We start from the raw sequence: 19,513 nt of genomic DNA, 5'->3' as shown, positions 1-19,513 counted from the left end.
CTTCCTGTAGATCATAGTGTGGGTTTTCATCATTGATTTGAACTGGTATGGAGCAACTCTTGGTTCGGAGATTTGGTGAGCTCCTGGCGTTCGGAGTTGCCAATTTCCATCTATGACAGACTAGGACTTTACTTGCTTTCGAAGATTGTCTGTACTTATTTTGTATTTTAAAAACCTTTGTATTCGTATTTAATTTAGATGCTCGATTACTGTCTAATGTCAGATCTTGGAGTGGTTTCTTGTGATTGATTTCAGTTGTCGTCTCTCTTCGTATTATTATTTATCTTCCACTTGGCAGCTCGTTGCCTCTAGTTCAGGGCTAAGGGTTAGGCTTACTTCGGGCCGTGACATTTAGCATATTTAAAAATTGAAAATCCATAAATCGAACCGATAATTCATAAAATTAAACTGAACCGATCAATGTACACCCCTAGCCAACAATCCTCAACCAATCTTCAATAAACTCTTCTCGCAGGTGCTGACTTGCGACATCCATATGAGTAGATAGTAAGGTCTTGTCATTTTTGCTTGGCATCTCTGAGATGCACACCTTATCCTGTGGGAAGCATGCTAAACACATGTTCTTCAACAAATTTCTTTTCGATCAAATCCTCCATCGCTTTGGTTTCCAAGAGTGCCTGCACATAAAAGAACAAAGACATAAAATCCTTCTAAATGACATCAAAACAATGCAATAACTTATCATTAAAAGCTAAACAAGTTGTTAAAATACCAACTTATCAGTCTCGCGCAGCAAGGGCTAGGCACAGTCTTGCTTGGTAAGGTCATCCAAACTTCGACACTTAGATGAATTTTCAATTCTTGCATGACAATTTCGTAAAACACCCGAACTTTTTGTTTAGAACTCTGTTTGAGGAACTGTACAATGCATTGGAACCAAAATTTGATTTGCCATTATTGGGGATGGATACTTAACCTCACACATGAGATAAATCATAGTTTGGATCAAATCGCACACATTTATCTAGTTCAACATGATCCAAACTTATTGAGTGTTACAACGACCCAAAAAATACACATAATGTTACTATACACAATAAAATATGATAGATGATTCCAAAATCTTCTTTATTTTTTTAAATTACGTGTCAAGTCATAATAAGCCAAATAAATTAAAACACATGAAGTGTTCTTTATCCATTGAATAATAATAAAAATATTTTTGAATCAAATTATAAATTACACGGACATTTTTAGAGTAATAGAAGATATTTTTATTTAATTTTTTATAGTTTGAAGGACATTTTTAAAAAAATCATATAAAATATGTTTAGTGAGTCAGTGAGACACAGAAAACATAAACCTCTCAAGTAACAAGTAGAGAGAGGTTGAAAAGATTAATGAGCAAGACCTTGGTGGGCGATAGCATCCAACCGTTAGAAGCAGAAAGATCCCTCCCTTGTTTACCCCAAATTAAACCAAGCCCAAAAATGAAAAGTCCCAAGTTAATAAATCTCTTCAATGTTTCAAATTTTCTCTGATTTTCTTTCCCTTTTAGATCTCTTCTTGCTCCGGCTTATCTCATAAAAAAAAAACATGCTGCCCAAATATACACATGGGTTTTGGGTTGGACTAAAGGAAGATCAAAGCAAGACATGAATTGGGAAATTCTTGTTTTTTCCTTTTTCTTTACGTTTTAAGGTTGTTTTAGGGTTTCGATATGGCTACTACAGAAGCTTTATATTTGATTCCTGCTTCTGTTCTGCGTAATCTCTCTGATAAGTTGTACGAGAAGCGCAAAAATGCCGCACTTGAGGTACTTTTATGGTGTTAATTACTGTTTTCGTTGCTTTACCAACATTTTTGTTTGGATCTTGAGTCGAGATTTTTTATCCGGATATATTTGTGTAGTTGGAAGGGACAGTGAAGCAATTGGCAGTAGCTGGTGATCACGACAAGATCACTGCAGTTATCAATTTGTTGACCCAGGAGTATACATATTCCCCTCAGGCTAATCACCGGAAAGTGAGCTTTTTTTTTTCCTTCCAATTCTACTTTTAATATTTTGGGTCAAGAGTCTATTTTGATTTTCTTTTGTTTTTGTGTTTTGTTTGATATTGGTTTAGGGAGGGTTGATCGGATTGGCTGCTGTAACTGTTGGTTTGACTTCAGAAGCAGCTCAACATCTTGAGGTAAGGCATTGCTATGTTCTGTTTTCAGTTTTGTGCTATGAGGTTGAAAATCTTTACTATAGAGGTTAGTAATAGGAAGCTATGAGGTTAGTGGTTCCTCTATATACTTTGAGGTGTTGCTAGAGAATGCTTAATTAATTTCATAACTATGATGTCTAGGTCAGCTAACTCTTTCCAACAAGGTTAAGCAGATGGAAATAAATCATTTAGTCTGTATTTCCTTGGTTGGGATATTCTGGTCTCACATTCCAGCTTCATTGACAGCTAGCCACATCTTTAGGTGCAAAAGAATGATTATTGTGTTTTGTGATTCCCATGTTTTTTTTTTGAAACTGGTAACTTTATTGTGATTCCCATATTTATTGGATGTGAATACTTCTTAGCTTCTTAGCTAATGTAGAAATTGATCAGTACGTAATAAACATGTGGATTTGACATTTATATGTATTTTCCATTTTGCAACCAAGCATAATCAAGATTGTGCGTCAAAAAAGTGAAAGTGGTCAAAAAGTTGGAAGGGACACAGAAAAAGTTATAATAAGAAAGAGATAATTAAATCGTGATTACATTGACCTGATTAAAGACTTTGGTGCATCATTAAACCTAGCTAAAATTAGTTGTTTCAACTCAATATCACTATTATTTGCTCCAAACCTTCTCCAGAATGGTAAAAACTAGAATTGAAGGCATTGGTTTTTTTTCTTTTTGCATTAATTCCTTTAATTTTACAGGAAACATTGCTTTAACAGTTTGTGCTAGCTTTTGATAATTGTATGTTAGCTTTAAAGTTTCTGGTGGTATGGAAGGAGCTAAATTCCTTAATTATGAACGTAGCTATCTCTTGGAAGCAAAATGAAGGTTGGTTGATATGGTCAGTGTGATCATAAAACATGAAATATTTGCTTTGTGGAGTGTAAAGAATTCTATTGCTTGGCATGTAGATATAGCTCAGGTGTTGTGTAGACTTTTATGGAGATATTGTTTGGGTAACTTTCTTCCTTCCCCTTTCATATATTTAATTTTTATGCATGGAATTTTCTTCTTATATATTTAGTACTGCAAAGTGTTTTGATGTTTACTTGGCTTTCAAACACTTCTACAAAGACGTAAGGGTGACAAAACTAGTCAAGACCCATTCAACCTTCCCAACATTTCACGGTTGGGCATGGAACGGTTTTTTTGATGGTTTATTTGGTCAAAATCCATCTTGACCCATACCAAATGATAGCCCAAACTCAACCCATGAGATTATCCTTTTGAAACCGTAAGCTAGACAAAATGAAAACACATGGTGAAACTCTCACCTTTTGAATCCTCTCTCAGCTTTGAACATCCTGTATTTACTTTTTAGGATCATGAAAAACTTCTGTTTTTGTATATTTATTTTATAATTAATTTTAAAATTAGTTGTCTAATTTTTTTTTTACTTTTATCCATTCTTTCAAAAGGAGCTTCTTGATTTTGGTCCTTTTTATACTTTTCCATCAACCTTATACATTTTCATCTATCTTTATTGAACTTTTCCTCCTTTATAATTTTGTCTTACTAAATTATGTACATACAACATACTATCCTTTATGAGGGAGTCTCAATTTTCGTTACTGTTAGGTTCTTTATGAATATTCTAGAATATATGTAAATATATTCGATGACTTAATTTAGTTCTACTGTAATTAGGTATTGATTTGTACTGATTTCCTTTCCTTTTTAGCACATGTAATCATACTTATTTAAGCCCTAATAGCTTGAGGGAATAATCAAGCAAAACTTTCTCTTAACTCTCTTCTTTCTCACATGGTATCAGAGCATTTAGTGAGAAAATAAATTAAAAATAGTAAAATAGAATTTTTGAGCAATTTTTTAGCACCACCACTGTTTTGAGGTTTCGATACTCTCTAGGGGTATTGTACATATACCAGTACCACCAATGGGATCAAAATACTCGTGCAACCTCAACCTAAGAAATTCCACTGCTGTAGGGTCACTCACGCACCACCACTAGTTCCAGATCTCCAAAGTCACACGCCTCACACATGCCACTTTCTGGCCATTTTTCAGCAATCTTTTTTCACCTGTGGGCTCGACTCCTCAAGCCGAGTCTATACATCGTGATTCCATCACTTCTCGACAACTTCCTCTATTTTCAGCAAGAATTTCTAGGTTACGACGATTGCTCTTCAATTTTATTTTTCTTAGACCAAAATGTACTTTGTTTTTGGTACTAATAGCATTCTTGAAACATCTACATTACTATATATATGATATTTGGTTGATTTTTTACTTTGACCTATTATGTCTCTCAGATTAGATATTTTAGATATTTTTGGTGCTAAACCTATGATTTCCAGCAACCTAAACCATGGTATCTCCCTAGAACCCTTTGTTGGTAAAACTACTTATCTTGGTTTTCTTTTGGTCAAATATGGTGCAAGGGACAAGGTGTTCAACAATCACTTAATTAAAAGACTGCAAATATTGATGAAAATTATAGGGGAGAAAGGGCGAAGATTGATGCTCAATCAGTGTTGTTAAAGGCGATCACCTTGTCGCCAATAGCGAGAGGCGAGGCGACCCTTCATCGTCTTTTAGCTTGGTGGCGAGGCGATCTTCAAAAGGCGACATCATGGCGACAATGGTGACAAAGGCGAGAGGCGAGAAAGGCGTTGCCTTTTGTATTTTCTTAAAAAAAGGCGACTAATTTATGGTTTTAAAAGTTAAAAGGTAATTTTAGGGTTCTCTGCCAAATTTGCACAGGCGAGAGGTGAGAAGATGTTTTAAGTTGTTACACTTGTGGGACTTCTATTTGATCTTGACTAAGTGTGTGATCAAATTTTGGCTGCCCTACTGTTCCGACTTTAGATGACCTGTTTGTTTGGTTATTATGACAAGCTACACCACCTGTCGTCTAGTCATCCAGTCTCACATGCAAACTCTTTATTCTAGCATCTCAGATTGGAAATCGAAATGAAGGCCGCTCTGGGAAAGCTTGGTCAAGGTGTGTCTATTGTAACAAATTGGGCCATACTTGTGATGGTGTGCTACTCTTTAAATGGTAAATCAAAGAATGCTCATGTTGCTCAGACCAAGACCGAATCCACTTATAACCCAACCAATCAGCTGTTCTCTTTATAAGAAGTAGAATACAATGGTTCTCTTCCGTATCAATTGAGTAAGCAGACGTCTCTACCAATAACTTCAACAATCTAGGTGCCATAGTAAAATTTAGATTCATTTCCTTAATTGTGAGTCATTGAAGGGCCACAAAGTAAGCATTTGGGGCATTGATTTAGAAGTGAAGTGGTGGGTGGTAATTGTTGCATTCATACGCACACGCAAGTGTACACAATCGTACAAGTAATGTAGGATTTAAGTCCAGATATCGTACCCACAGGGACATGGCAGATTGATGTCTAATTTGAATTATTACTTCAATTATTCAGTAAGTAACAGACAATTTTGGGAGTTATGTTTTTCTATGCTAAATTTAACTACGAATGACACTAAATGTTATATCAAGCAAACGATTGTTTGATGTTATTCAAATGAGAGAAGGGTCCAGGGCTGTGGCAATTTGATAATCCGGTTGAGTTATCCAATCATCTGCTTAATTATCTTCCCGAGTTGCTTGTTGCAGGTTCATATCACTTATTGAGCATCATGCCGATAATTCTGAGACTACTCGATTATTCCTACCGCCTATATTCTTATGATCATCGGTCGGTAGTGAAGTGCATGTATATTTCATTTGTACAACTAAGCAAGACTAATGGATGTATTCTTATCCACATTAGGAGTCGATCCCCTTTCTCTATAAGGTTCATGACCAAGCTCTACTTTTTCTTATTACACTTGCAAATTCTCTCTACTGAGTCCAATTTATGAGCCTCTTCGGAATGGCATATACATCACATATCCTGGATCAATATTCTTATTTCTACTAATGATTCTAACAAAAATTACCAGAAAATACAACATTTTTGTTACTATTTGGAAGATGATCAAGAATAAGTAAGCTCAAGAAAAAATAAATAATTTAATAATGAAAAATCTTCATAAGCATACAATTGTCAAACTACAACCTTCATGTAAATGCCACAACCTTAGAATTAAGGAGTTTAGCCACTCATTGTTCGATTACAGAGCAAAGAATTCATGAATAACATGTGTTCAATGAAAGAAACAAAAAATAACACAATGAAAACCTATGAAAATATTGTTCTTCTCCCTTCTTTGCTTCTTAGGCTTGATAATCCTCAAAAAATTGTGTTTGTGATGTATATATAGAGTTCCTAAAAAGCCGGCGACGAAAATACCCTTCATTAATCGAACTACGAAATTTAGCCACTCTTTACACTACCACCTCTCAGCCCGCCTAGATGGGCGTGGGGTGACTAGCCATTGGCCAGTGTATCTTTTTTCTTGTTCCACCGAGCTTCTCAAGTGCTACCGCGTAGCACGGCACGTTGCGGTGGCTTTCACTATGTTTTCCTTGTTTTTTCTTCACTTCAATCCCCGTACTTCGTCTTTTACCTTTGAACTAACTCCGGGTTGGCTTTGTGGCTTCCAGACTTCGAAGCTCTAATATATCTGTTTTTTGCTCAAATTCCTTCATTTTTTTCCTACAAATCAAAAGCAACCAACATAAGCGCATTTCATAAAATCAATGCTCAAAGAGACAATAAAAGCACTAAATGTGTGGCAAGTGATAGCTAAATGTATGAGTTTTTGGCCTTACATCAGTAATTAATCTATCTATTGGGACAGTTGAGCATATTCCATTATGATTTGTGTTGGTGTTGACTTGCTCCTCAAAGACAGGATTTGGTAAAGATATGGGCTTGCAGTACCTTTAATGCTATGTATAAGATTGTCTTTTCTTCCGTTTTATTAATTCCTGAGCTTTTAATCTATTTTTTTTTTCTAATTCTATTCTGTAGTCAGAGAGCTATGCTTTTGTGTCTTCTGCTGTAGACTAAGCTATTTCTCTGCCAAGAATTGAGAAAAAGCTTTGATTTTCGGCATTCTTTGTTGGTAAACTGCAATAGAAAAGTTTCATATTGGTCATGCTTTTGGGGTTTTAGAATTGTAAGTAACATTGGTCTCTTAATCTTCTTTTTCAATGTGATTATTAGATTTGTTGTTGTGATTTGATTGATCTGGAAAGGTTGGTAATTGTGTTAGTGGCGCTGTTAAACTTTTTGTATTATGCCAATTATTCAATAATTTCCTTCTCAATCTGCTATTTACACCCTGTTTTAATGTGATGTGCCAGCAAATTGTGCCGCCAGTCTTAAATTCCTTCTCGGATCAAGATAGCAGAGTTCGTTATTATGCATGTGAAGCTCTGTATAATATAGCAAAGGTGATATATAACTTGTACTTGGCAATACTATTTTTTTGCTTTTTCTTTTTCTTTCTGATTCAACTGTGATACTTTTGCAGGTCGTAAGAGGAGATTTCATTGTGTTCTTCAACCAGATCTTTGATGCGTTATGTAAGCTTTCAGCAGACTCAGATGCTAATGTGCAAAGTGCTGCTCATCTTTTAGATAGGCTTGTGAAGGTAAAACTAATAGTGCTTCCTGTCATTGGATGTTGTACTACTTGATGTTGCAAGACTACAGAGCAAAGGGTTTGTTGAAAGACTAAAAATGAAATATATCTAAGGATAGAGAAATTGGCATGTAATATCAACATGGGATTGAGGATTTTGGTGGATCAAAGATGAGGCCTTTAAATCCTTGTGGTTCTTGAGAGTAGTTAGAATAGTATAGTTTATTATGGGTAGATTACTTGGCTTCTTTCTTTTCTCTCATTTTGCTTATTCTTAGTTATTGTCATTCCCATTGCATTGTTTGTCCGAAGGACTGGACATTTGTTAACATGGGAGTGCCAGTCTTTTCTCTCCAAAAATGATCATCTGTTTTAATTGAAAGATGTGCACATATTTGATATTTTATCTGATCGTAAATTATTAATTGTGTTGCAACTTTTGTGGGATGCAGGACATTGTCACAGAGAGTGATCAATTCAGGTGAGCTGTAATACCACCAATATCTTCAACTGGAATGAATTTACATTTTCCTGGTTGATGAGTCGGTACGAAAACAGCATTGAATTGATTATTTAATATCTTATGCAGCATTGAAGAATTTATTCCATTGTTGAGAGAACGTATGAATGTCCTCAATCCTTATGTTCGCCAATTTCTCGTTGGGTGGATCACAGTTTTAGACAGTGTTCCAGATATAGATATGCTTGGTTTTCTTCCTGATTTTCTTGATGGTTAGTGCCGCCTGTATATCAAGTGTAAAGGGTCCTGTGCGATTCAATACTCTTTTGCGCAAATCATTGTGGTCTTACTTTGATTGATCTACTGCAGGATTATTTAATATGCTGAGTGATAATAGCCATGAAATTAGACAACAGGCTGATTCTGCACTCTCTGAGTTTTTGCAAGAGATTAAGAATTCTCCAGTAAGATTAATGCCCCATGTGGATTGTTAAACTGTTGAATTTCAAAAGACTTTCTACATAGGAATTTCATAGGAATTACACTACTTTATTCACGAAGATACCTAATGGCAGATGAAAAAAGAATCAAACGATGTGCAGTTCTTTATTTTAATAATTGCCTAGTTGAGACTTGAGTAATGATGATGCAAAAAATTTCTACTCTCAAGTGTAGCTTGTGGGTATAGTAATCTTCTAGAAATTGTGTTTGAATTTTGATTTATACACGTTAGAGGTATCTTTTCCTATGATTTTTGTGTCTCCGTCCTTTGCAAGTAAGATTTCATTTGTTTCCTTTCAAAAAATCAGAAATGGAAAATATAAGTGAACTCTTTTCTGAGTAAATCATAGATAATTTGATGAAAAAGAAAATTTTAGTATCTCTTTTTTTTTAGATTAATTTTTAACTTTGAAGTAGTACTGAGTACTGCTTTCCAGTCTGTAGATTATGGTCGCATGGCAGAAATACTGGTACAAAGGGCAGGCTCGCAGGATGAATTTACTCGGCTGACTGCTATAACTTGGGTAAGGATGTTGACATGCATAATTCATCATGCACCTTGTCATTGTTAGCTTCATTTTCTATTGATATGAATTTGATACTTCCTCTAGCTGGGCTTTCTTTGATATATAATAGTTTATAGTTCGCTACTTGCTTCAATTTGTCATATCCATTCTAATATACTGCTTTGCTCTTAGATAAATGAGTTTGTGAAACTTGGTGGAGATCAGCTTGTGCCTTATTATGCTGACATTCTGGGAGCAATTTTGCCCTGTATATCTGATAAGGAAGAGAAAATAAGCGTTGTAAGCGTACTGTCTTCTAATCGTTGTACTTTACTTTATTCCCTACTCATGCCACCTTTTCTTTTTGATGTTTGTGCTTGTTCTTCCTTCTGTATTTTCATTTTGCTCTTTTCGTATTCTCTGCTTTCTTTAATCAGGTTGCTCGTGAAACAAATGAAGAGCTTCGAGGAATTGAGGCTGATCCAGCCGAGGGATTTGATGTAGGAGCAATCCTCTCCATTGCTAGGAGGTATGATGTTAAAGTGGAAATATAGTTTTTGATGTTTTGAAGTAGTTTTCCCTTGATGCTGCATTTACTGTCAGAAATCAAAGAGGTTGTATGGTAGTGGCTTTCATGATGTATGTGTCACGACCCAAAAATCGAGGTTATGATGGCACACATCCCAAATCCCATCCCGATGAGTAAGCCCAAAATAAAAAAATAAAAAAATCATACGAGACTCCCAAAGGGAAGTCATGCCACAATTAAACACAATAAACGGAAAACGATGAATTTATCTCAAAACCTAGTGTCATAAGTATAAAGATTATCTAATACAAGGTTCGAGTCTGAAGATACAATATAAGTCTTTGAATGATACAAAAGACTGAGAAATAAAGATAGACTAGTGACGATTCAAATCCCGAGACCTCACCACTAATCTGAAAATACACAATCCGCTAGAATATCAGCTGCCACGTGAGGTACCTTGACTAGTATCTGCATCAAAATGGGACACAAAAGTAGGAGTGAGTACAATCCACATGTACTTAGTAGGTTTTAGCCGACTGAGTATAAGAAATTAATTAAACCTATGAAATAAACTAAGGAACACTTCCATCTGCATACAGAAAAGTCCCACTCCGGCATCGGTGCCTCCAATTTATATAGAATGACGCGAATAAATTAATGGTGGAATGTCCTAACACAGGCCCCTCTACTTGACTCGGATTGTAAACTGACTATTTTACTTACGACATTGTCAACTGAACACTTAAACTTAATAAACACAATCTTTTAAACCGCTCTGACCATTGATCAAGCCTATGTGGCAACTTAATAGCTGAGTTGGAACAAATGTGTGATCTCACGCGTTTCAGGAGCGTAAACATAAAATTTTAAGCTAAAAATAGTTAAAATAAAAATAGAATAAAAAGACGAAAATAAATTTAAAATAAAATATAAAATTTGTCATCTCTTCCTTTTTTCCCCCACCCCCACCCATAGTTTTTTTCTCTTTCTACCCAGCACCACTCCCGTTCTTCCCCACCCAATTCCCCATTTCTCTCTCTTTCTCCCTTTTCCATTTTCACAATTTTTACTGTGATAAAAAAAATTCAGAAATCCTTTACTGGAGGTAATCACTTCAGTGTTTGTGAGATAAAATATAAAGAGAGAAGTTATCGGCGGGAGAGGGTAATTTAAAGGCCATCAGGTGACAAAAATCTGGTGGTCTTGGAGGGTGAAGAGTGATTGTATGTCTTTGTGAAATTAGGTAGAGTGTAAAAGGGCAGCCCGGTGCACTTAAGCTCCCGCTATGCGCAGGGTCCGGGGAAGGGCCCGACCACAAGGGTCTATTGTACGTAGCCTTACCTTGCATTTCTGCCAGAGGCTGTTTCCAAGGCTTGAACCCGTGACCTCCTGGTCACATGGCAGCAACTTTACCAGTGTGTTGTGTAAAATTGTGTGCAAATGTTAAAGCATATTAAAATATTTTTTTAGTATGGTTCTTTGGCATCAATGGAGGAAGGGCTTCATAGTGGTTCAAGTGGTGGATAGAGACGTTGTTCCAAAAAATGTGTCAAAAAGTTTTGGACATGGAAATTTGAAGAAAAAGTTTAAGGCAGTGATGTTACGATAAGGATGCAAGATTTAAAATGTTGTCTCTGGCGTAAAAAATGGAGACATGTGGTCAAGCATAGAGATAGTGAAGGAGGGAATGAAAAAAAAAGAAAATTTAAAATTTAATATCAAATAAAAAAGAGAAAATAGTTAAATGCCCCTCCAATCTATTACCAAATTTTCAACTACACACTTATAATTCACGGAAGTCCTATAACACTCCTAAACTATTTTAAGGTGGAATAAATTACCCCTTAAATGCTTAATTGGCACAGAGAGTGCATTTCACTCTCTTTAAGAGTGTGAGAAGCAAAAAGCCATGTAAAAAATAATTTTATTACATTTTTGTTATAGTTAAATAATTTATATTTTATTTTTCCATTTATTTATTTTTTTAAAACAAAATGACCTCCACTTTAATTGAGGCAAATGGTAATTACTTTCCCTCACCCACTTCCATGGTAAAGAAGAAACAACAACCAAAATACTTCTATCTTTGATGGATTGACTATGCCGGTGATGGCGAGGAAATAATCGACGCAGAAGAGGAAGCCAAAGAACTAAGAAGATGAATTTGTCGTTAAATTTTTTCAGCAATTTTTCCATCTTAGTTTACCTCACTTTTCATCTTTTTCATATATACAAATCAATATTTTAAATTGCCCAAAAACAAACTTTAGGTTTGTAACTTTATTTACACACAATTTACTATCAAAAAAGAAATAAAAGAAACCCAATTTCTTGTTCATCCTTTGCAAAAAGGTTGATTTTTTTCTTCAACCCATTTGATGAATTTGTATTTTCAACAATACTTTTTTGTTCGAATTCATCATTTGAAGAAGATTACAACAACAACAACAACAACAACAACCCAGTGAAATCCCACAACGTGGGGTCTGGGGAGGGTAAAGTGTATGCAGACCTTACTCCTACCAAGGTAGGACGGTTATTTTCGAGAGACCCTCGGCTCAAAAGAAGCATAAAAAGAGGTCAGATAAGGCTAAGAAGTTCAAAGCGATATAAGAAAGCAAATAACGAATAACGCAAATAACGAAAGCAACACAGATAAACTAGAGTAATCAAAGTACAGAAAGTAATAGAAAGATAATAACAGAAGTCAGAGCACAAGAAATTATAGTGCGTTAATGCGCCTACTAATACAGAGGAATAACGAGATTATGTACTAGCCTTCTACCCTAATATGAGTCTTCCACACCCTCCTATCTAAGGTCATGTCCTCGGTAAGTTGTAACTGCGCCATCTCCTATCTAATCACCTCTCTCCAATATTTCTTCAGCCTACCCCTACCTCTTTTGAAATCATCCATGGCCAACCTCTCACACCTCCGCACTGGGGCATCTGTGTCTTTCCTCTTCACATGCCCAAACCATCTCAGTCGCATTTCCCGCATCTTGTCTTCCATCGAGGCCACTCCTACCTTGTCCCGAATAGCCTCCTGTCGCTCCTGGTATGCCCATACATCCATCTCAATATTCTCATCTCGGCTACTTTCATCTTTTGAACGTGATAGACCTTAACTAGCCAACACTCTGCCCCATATAACATAGCCGGTCTAACCACCACTTTGTAGAACTTGCCCTTAAGTTGTAGTGACACCTTCTTGTCACATAGCACATCGGAAGCGAGCCTCCATTTCATCCATCCTGCCCCAATACGATGTGTGACATCATCGTCAATCTCCCCGCTGCCTTGCATGATAGATCCAAGGTACTTGAAACTACTTTTCTTTTGGATGGCCCGATCACCAAGCCTAACTTCCGCGTCAACCTCCTGAGGTGTCTCACTGAACTTGCACTCTAAGTACTCTGTCTTGGTCCTACTCAGCTTAAACAATTTAGACTCCAAAGTATGTCTCCAATCCTCCAGCTTAACATTAACTCCGCTACGAGTCTCATTGATTAGGTCTATGTCGTCCGCAAAAAGCATACACCATGACACCTCACCTTGAATTTGTCGCGTCAATCCATTCATCACCAAGGCAAATAAAAATGGACTAAGGGCTGATCCTTGATGCAACCCCATCACAACTGGAAAGTGCTCTGAGTCCCCTCCTACTGTCCTTACCTTGGTTTTGGCACCCTCATACTTGTCCTTGATCACCCTAATGTACGCCACAGATACACCTTTAGCCTCCAAACATCTCCATAGTATCTCTCGTGGAACTTTATCGTAAGTCTTTTCTAGATCGATGAATACCATATGCAAGTCCCTCTTCCTCTCCCTATACTGCTCCACCAGTCTCCTCACAAGATGGATGGCTTCTGTAGTTGAGCGTCCCGGAATAAATCCGAACTGATTCTCTGAAATAGACACGCCTCTCCTAACCCTCATCTCCACTACTCTTTCCCACACTTTCATAGTATGACTTAGCAGCATGATACCTCTATAGTTGTTATAGCTCTAGATATCCCTATTGTTTTTGTATAGAGGGATCATTACGCTTGACCTCCATTCTTCGGGCATCGTTGCTGTCGTAAAGATGACATTAAATAACCTAGTCAGCCACTCCAAACCTATCGAGCTCGCACTTTTCCAAAATTCCTTAGGAATCTCGTCAGGTCCGGTCGCTCTTCTCCAGCACATCCTACGCACAACACCCTTAATCTCTTCGACCGAAATACTCCTGCAACACCCAAAATCGTGAAGCCTCCCTGTATGTTTCAAATCTTCCAACACAATTTTTCTGTCCCCTTCTTTATTCAAGAGTTTATGGAAGTACGACTGGTATCTCTGTTTAATGAGGGTCTCTTCTACCAATACTTTTCCATGCTTGTCCTTAATGCACTTCACTTGATCCACATCGCGTGCCCTTCGCTCTCGCACCCTTGCTAGCTTGAACAATTTCCTATCCCCGCCTTTCTCTTCTAGTTCAGCATAAAGGCATTCAAAAGCTGCCGTTTTTGCCGTCGAAACCGCCGACTTCGCCTCCTTCCTCGCTATCTTATAAAGTTCCCTATTCGTCCACTTCTCCACTGCCATTAGAAGAAGATTCTTGATAAGATTTTTCAAAAAATTGACCCTTCTTTTTGCATTTTAGCTATCTTTAGAAGAATCTTTAATATTATTTTAATGGTGAAAAGATAGTGAAATGTGATTAAAAGAAGAAGAATGAGGAAGAAAGTAAATAAAAAACAAAAATAAACAGAAAATACAAGTGTTAAATATGGGTTGGTACATGTGTTTCACCGCACACAAAAAATTGGTTTTGCATTTTAGGGTGAAGTTAATTCTATTTTGAAATAGTTTACGGGGGTAATAGGACTCCTGTAAAGTATAGGTGTGTAGTTGAGAATCCAGTAATAGGTTTGGGGGGCATTTGGCTATTTTCTTAATAAAAAATAAGTGAGGTGTCATTAAAAATATGATGTGCATGATGATGTGTTATTTTAATTAGGAGTTTGAAGTACACATGAAGCAAAAGGGGTCTAAAAGATTGTGTTTTATTAAGTTTAAGTGTTCAGTTGGCAATGTCAAGAGTAGAAGGGTCCAGTTTACAATTCGAGCCAAGTACAGGGGCCTCTCAGGTCATTCCGCCTAATTTAATCCCATATCAATAGCTCATAATCACAATTAACCAGATAATTCAAGTAGTACAGATATCAATGCAATGTAATGCAATATGATGATTCAATGATGTGGTGGTACGGTGGAATTAAGACTGTCGCACAACTTGTCGTATACACCTGTCGAGCTGTGCTATCAAGTAGGACCCATGGGGGTCTCGCAGACCATATACCTCAATCACAATATCTTATCATCCTTGCCACCTCCTCGTGGTCAAGGGATCACAATGTATCCACTACCTTGCCGTAAAACTGCCTTGGTCAAGGATTCAAGATACTAATGTTTAAAGGTGTTTCATTTTCTTTCTTGAATTTTTTTTTCATATTTCTCAACTTTCCATGTTTCATGACATGATGAATGAGGATGAATGCATCAAAACATGTATGGCATGGAAGTAATATTCAACTCACATGTAGTGCAAGGTTCAAAGTTCTCAAAACATAACCTACACATGATATTCACCCTCAATAAATAGTAATGGGAAGAAAATACTTCAATTTAAATATTCACTCCTTTCTCAACAATATTTCAATACTCAGGCATGCTCAAAACCCCCAACTCAACCCCTCAGGCGGGCATCACAAGTCAAATAATATACTCAAGCCTCCCTTACAGGCAAATCATGAATCACATGCTCTCAAAGCAAATAAGATAACAATAAGGCCCCCACACAAGCGATGTAATACAAATAAACCTCTACACAACAATACATTAATAAATAAGCCCCCACACAGGCATCACAATATATATAACATTCTCAACTCATACTACAACCCCATCGTAAAGTCTATAACATATAAATGACTAATTACCCTATCTCAGTCTCAAAGAAGGAGAGCCAAAACTACCTCAATTGCCGAAACAGCACCCGAATACCTCCATCGGACAATCAACTCTCGAATTCAATACCCGGAATGACAATCCACTATCAACAATGAAACATACACATCACAAGGAGTCCAATGACACCCATATTGATAGGTTTCGGAACCGGGGGCAAAATGGTCTAAAAATTAATTATTTTCAAAAAGGGTCAAATCTGAAAATTTATTGGACAATCACATTCTATTGGTAATAAGGAACTCATAGTTGAAAAACCCATAACAATAGAGCTCAAAACGAGTTAGAAATCATTATTTTTCTTAAATTCGGATTAGGGAAGAAACAAATATTTTTGGGGTTTGAAACTAAGATTTAGGAGTTAAAATCATCAAATACTTAATGAAAAAGGAAGGTTTTAGGTCAAAAATCACTTACCCAACACTTTGCCTCGAAAACTCAAGGAGTTCAAAAACTCAAACAAATGGTGAAAAATATTAAAATGGGAAGAAAGGGGCATTTTCTGACCAAAAAGTTACTGTTCAGGCGTGTTGACTGTTGACTGCGCATTGACCGCGGTTAACTTACACCACCACCCTTCAAAACATGTTTGACTCTCAAAACTCATTCGGAACTCTATAAATATGAACAACAACAACATACCAAGTGGAATCCCACAAGTGGGTCTGGGGAGGGTAGGATGTACGCAGACCTTAGATAGATAAGCTGTTTCCGAAAGACCCTCGACTCGAAAGTCACAGTTCCAAGTACGAGAGGAAAAAAATAATATATATAACATAAAGTAAAAGAAAAAAACAAAATAAATAAATAAATAAGTAAAAAGTAAAAATAAAAATAATATGCAATTCAAAATTTACAAGACAAGAACAATAACTATAGCAAAGTACTACAATAATCCTTTATAAATATGAACCAATAGTGCAAATTGATCAGAAAACACGTTTCGGAGCCAATGGAATTAGCAGAATCACCATCCGACACTCAGAACTTGATTTGTTGACCAAAGTCGAACTTAGCTCATTAAAATCAAACTTTTCAACTCAAGACCTTAAATCCATGTATTAACCCCAAATGTGATTTTGACAACTCTCCTAGATCAATTTCCACATTTCGGAGCTGATGGAACTGGCGGAACCCTGTTTCGAGACTCGTAGCTCTAGTTGGTACCGAAAACCACTTTTTAAGACAAAGAGTATGAAAATTCAAAAACTCACACAATTCACAACCTATTAAGATTTTAACAAAACCAACAACTCAAACCGATCAAATAACACTCGGGACACTAAAGATAGGTGTAAATGGTAATTTTGCACAAATTTTCGAAAGTGACCCTCAAGGTCATTACAATATCCACCACTAAAAAGGATGTTCGTCCTCGAACATAAGATAAAATAAAGTACCTGGGGTCTGAGTAAGCTTGTGACACGTTCACTAAAAAAAATCCGTTTGGCACCTCGATGTCGACTCATCACATCCTAGGGTTGAAGAAGGTCCCAGGGTACCGATCCTGCATATCAGACTCTAACTCCCAAGTCGCCTCCTCAGCAGGCCGATGCTGCCATTGTACCTTGACCGAAGCGACCTCCTTGGTCCTGATTCTATAAAGCTGCCTATCTAGGATAGCTGTCGACTCCTCATAAGTCAAATCCGGACACAACTCTACCGCATTACAAGAAATCACATGAGACTCATCTGGTATGTACTTGCGAAGCATGGAAACATGAAACACCAGATGGACAACTGACAATTTAAGGGGTAAGGCCAACTCATACGCCACCCCACCTACTTTCCTTAGGATTTCAAATGGGCCAATAAACCTCAGGCTAAGCTTACCTTCTTCCCAAACCTCATCACACCCTTCATGGGCGATATTTTAAGCCACACACAATCACCCACCATGAACTCTAAGGGACGAACCCTCCTGTTAGCATAACTCTTTTGACGACTTTGAGCTGTCAATAGTCGATCCTGAATCAAACGTACCCACTCCACATCATCCCTGAGTAAGTCAGTATCCAATGCATCAATTGCAACAGAATCAAACCACCCAATGGGTGATCGACACCTACTACCATACAATGCCTCAAATGGTGCCATCTGAATGCTGGAGTGATAACTGTTATTATAGGCAAACTCCGCTAAGGGCAAGTGTTGGTTCCATTGGGCACCAAAATCAATCACACAGGCCCTAAGCTCTCCTCCAACACCTGAATAGTCCGCTCGGACTGACCATCGGTTTGGGGATGAAATGCTGAACTCATGTCTAGCCGCATACCCAAACCACACTGCAATGCCTCCCAAAAGTGAGAGGTGAACACTAAACCCCGATCCGACACAATAGAGATAGGCACCCCATGCAGCCAAACAATCTCACGAAGATAGATCCTAGCTAACTGATCTGCATTGTAGCTAGTCTTCACCGGAAGGAAATGGGCTGATTTGGTCAATCGATTCACAATCACCCAAACAGAGTCATACTTACCCAATGCCATGGGTAATCCAGACATAAAGTCCATATTGATACGCTCCCATTTCCACTCGGGAATAGACATCCTTTGCATAGGACCACCCGGTTTCTGATGCTCATACTTCACTTGTTGGCAATTTAGATGCTTAGCCACAAAATCAACAATGTCTCTCTTCATGCCACACCACCAATCGTGTTGTTTCAAGTCATGAAACATCTTTGCCACTCCCGGGTGAACGTAACCGAAGTAGGCCTAACCCAATCATGAACCGCTGCAACTTTGGCCGGATCAATCATAATACCATCCTTGGTCAGTAATGACCCAAGCATGTCACAAACTCCAACCAAAACTCATATTTGGAGAATTTTGCATACAACTTCTCCTCTCTCAATCTTGAAGGATTGTCCTCAGGTGCCTAACATGATCGGCCTCATTCTTGGAATAAACCAAGATGTCATCAATAAACACGATCACAAATGAGTCCAAATAAGGTCAAAATACCCAGTTCATCAACTCCATAAAAGCAGTCGGGGCATTAGTCAACCGGAAGGACATAACCACAAGCTCATAATGCCCATAAGGAGTCGTGAATGCAGTCTTCGGGATATCAGATTCCCGAACTCTCAACTGATGGTAACCCGACCTCAAATCAATCTTTGAGAACACCGATGCACGTTGAAGCTGGTCAAATAAATCATCAATTTGAGGGAGGGGATACTTGTTCTTGACGGCGACTTTGTTCAACTATCAATCATCAATGCACATCCTCATAGTACAATCTTTCTTCTTCACAAATAAAACCGGTGCACCCCACGGTGATACACTAGGTCTATAAACCCCTTCTTCAATAAATCTTCCAATTGTTCTTTCAACTCCTTCAATTCTGTCGGATCCATCCGATAAGGAGAAATAGAGATGGGTTTAGTGTCGGCGTCCAAATCAATCGCAAAATTGATATCACGGTTATGAGGAACTCCTCTTGTGTCTATAGGAAATACATCCATAAACTCTCTCACCACCCTCGTAGTCTCTATAGGAAATGACTCCGTAGTGAGATCATGTACATGAGTCAAATAAGACAAACAACCCTTATCCATCAAGCGACGAGCACGAATATAAGATATCACCCCCTTAGGATACGAACTTGGATTACCCTTCCACACCAAGCTAAGGTCACGGTCTTTGCATAACGATCTAATATAGCATGATAAGGAGATAACCAGTCCATACCAGTATCACACCAAAATCAAGCATGTCTAATAAAATCAAGTCTGCACGGGTCTCTCTACTCGAAAATATCACCAAACATCCCCTGTATACTCGATC

The 19,513-nt window shown here is 37.5% G+C and overlaps 1 protein-coding gene across 2 annotated transcripts in view; it reads left to right on the top strand.

The window, feature by feature from the left end:
• The first annotated feature begins 1,312 nt into the window (after positions 1 to 1,312).
• The window catches only part of LOC129880547 (protein VAC14 homolog), a 43,049-nt gene continuing 24,848 nt past the window's right edge, over positions 1,313 to 19,513 (top strand). For both annotated transcript variants that reach the window (XM_055954627.1, XM_055954628.1), the window contains exons 1-11: positions 1,313 to 1,777; positions 1,873 to 1,986; positions 2,088 to 2,153; positions 7,426 to 7,515; positions 7,596 to 7,715; positions 8,158 to 8,186; positions 8,295 to 8,437; positions 8,535 to 8,629; positions 9,104 to 9,190; positions 9,365 to 9,472; positions 9,610 to 9,701. In XM_055954627.1, the coding sequence (XP_055810602.1) occupies positions 1,682 to 1,777; positions 1,873 to 1,986; positions 2,088 to 2,153; positions 7,426 to 7,515; positions 7,596 to 7,715; positions 8,158 to 8,186; positions 8,295 to 8,437; positions 8,535 to 8,629; positions 9,104 to 9,190; positions 9,365 to 9,472; positions 9,610 to 9,701 (1,040 nt within the window). In that variant the 5' untranslated portion in view covers positions 1,313 to 1,681. The remainder of the gene's footprint in view (positions 1,778 to 1,872; positions 1,987 to 2,087; positions 2,154 to 7,425; positions 7,516 to 7,595; positions 7,716 to 8,157; positions 8,187 to 8,294; positions 8,438 to 8,534; positions 8,630 to 9,103; positions 9,191 to 9,364; positions 9,473 to 9,609; positions 9,702 to 19,513) is intronic.

The sequence above is a fragment of the Solanum dulcamara genome, chromosome 2 (assembly GCF_947179165.1).
Source record: "Solanum dulcamara chromosome 2, daSolDulc1.2, whole genome shotgun sequence".
NCBI lineage: Eukaryota > Viridiplantae > Streptophyta > Magnoliopsida > Solanales > Solanaceae > Solanum > Solanum dulcamara.
This window is presented reverse-complemented; position numbering and strand designations above follow the sequence as displayed.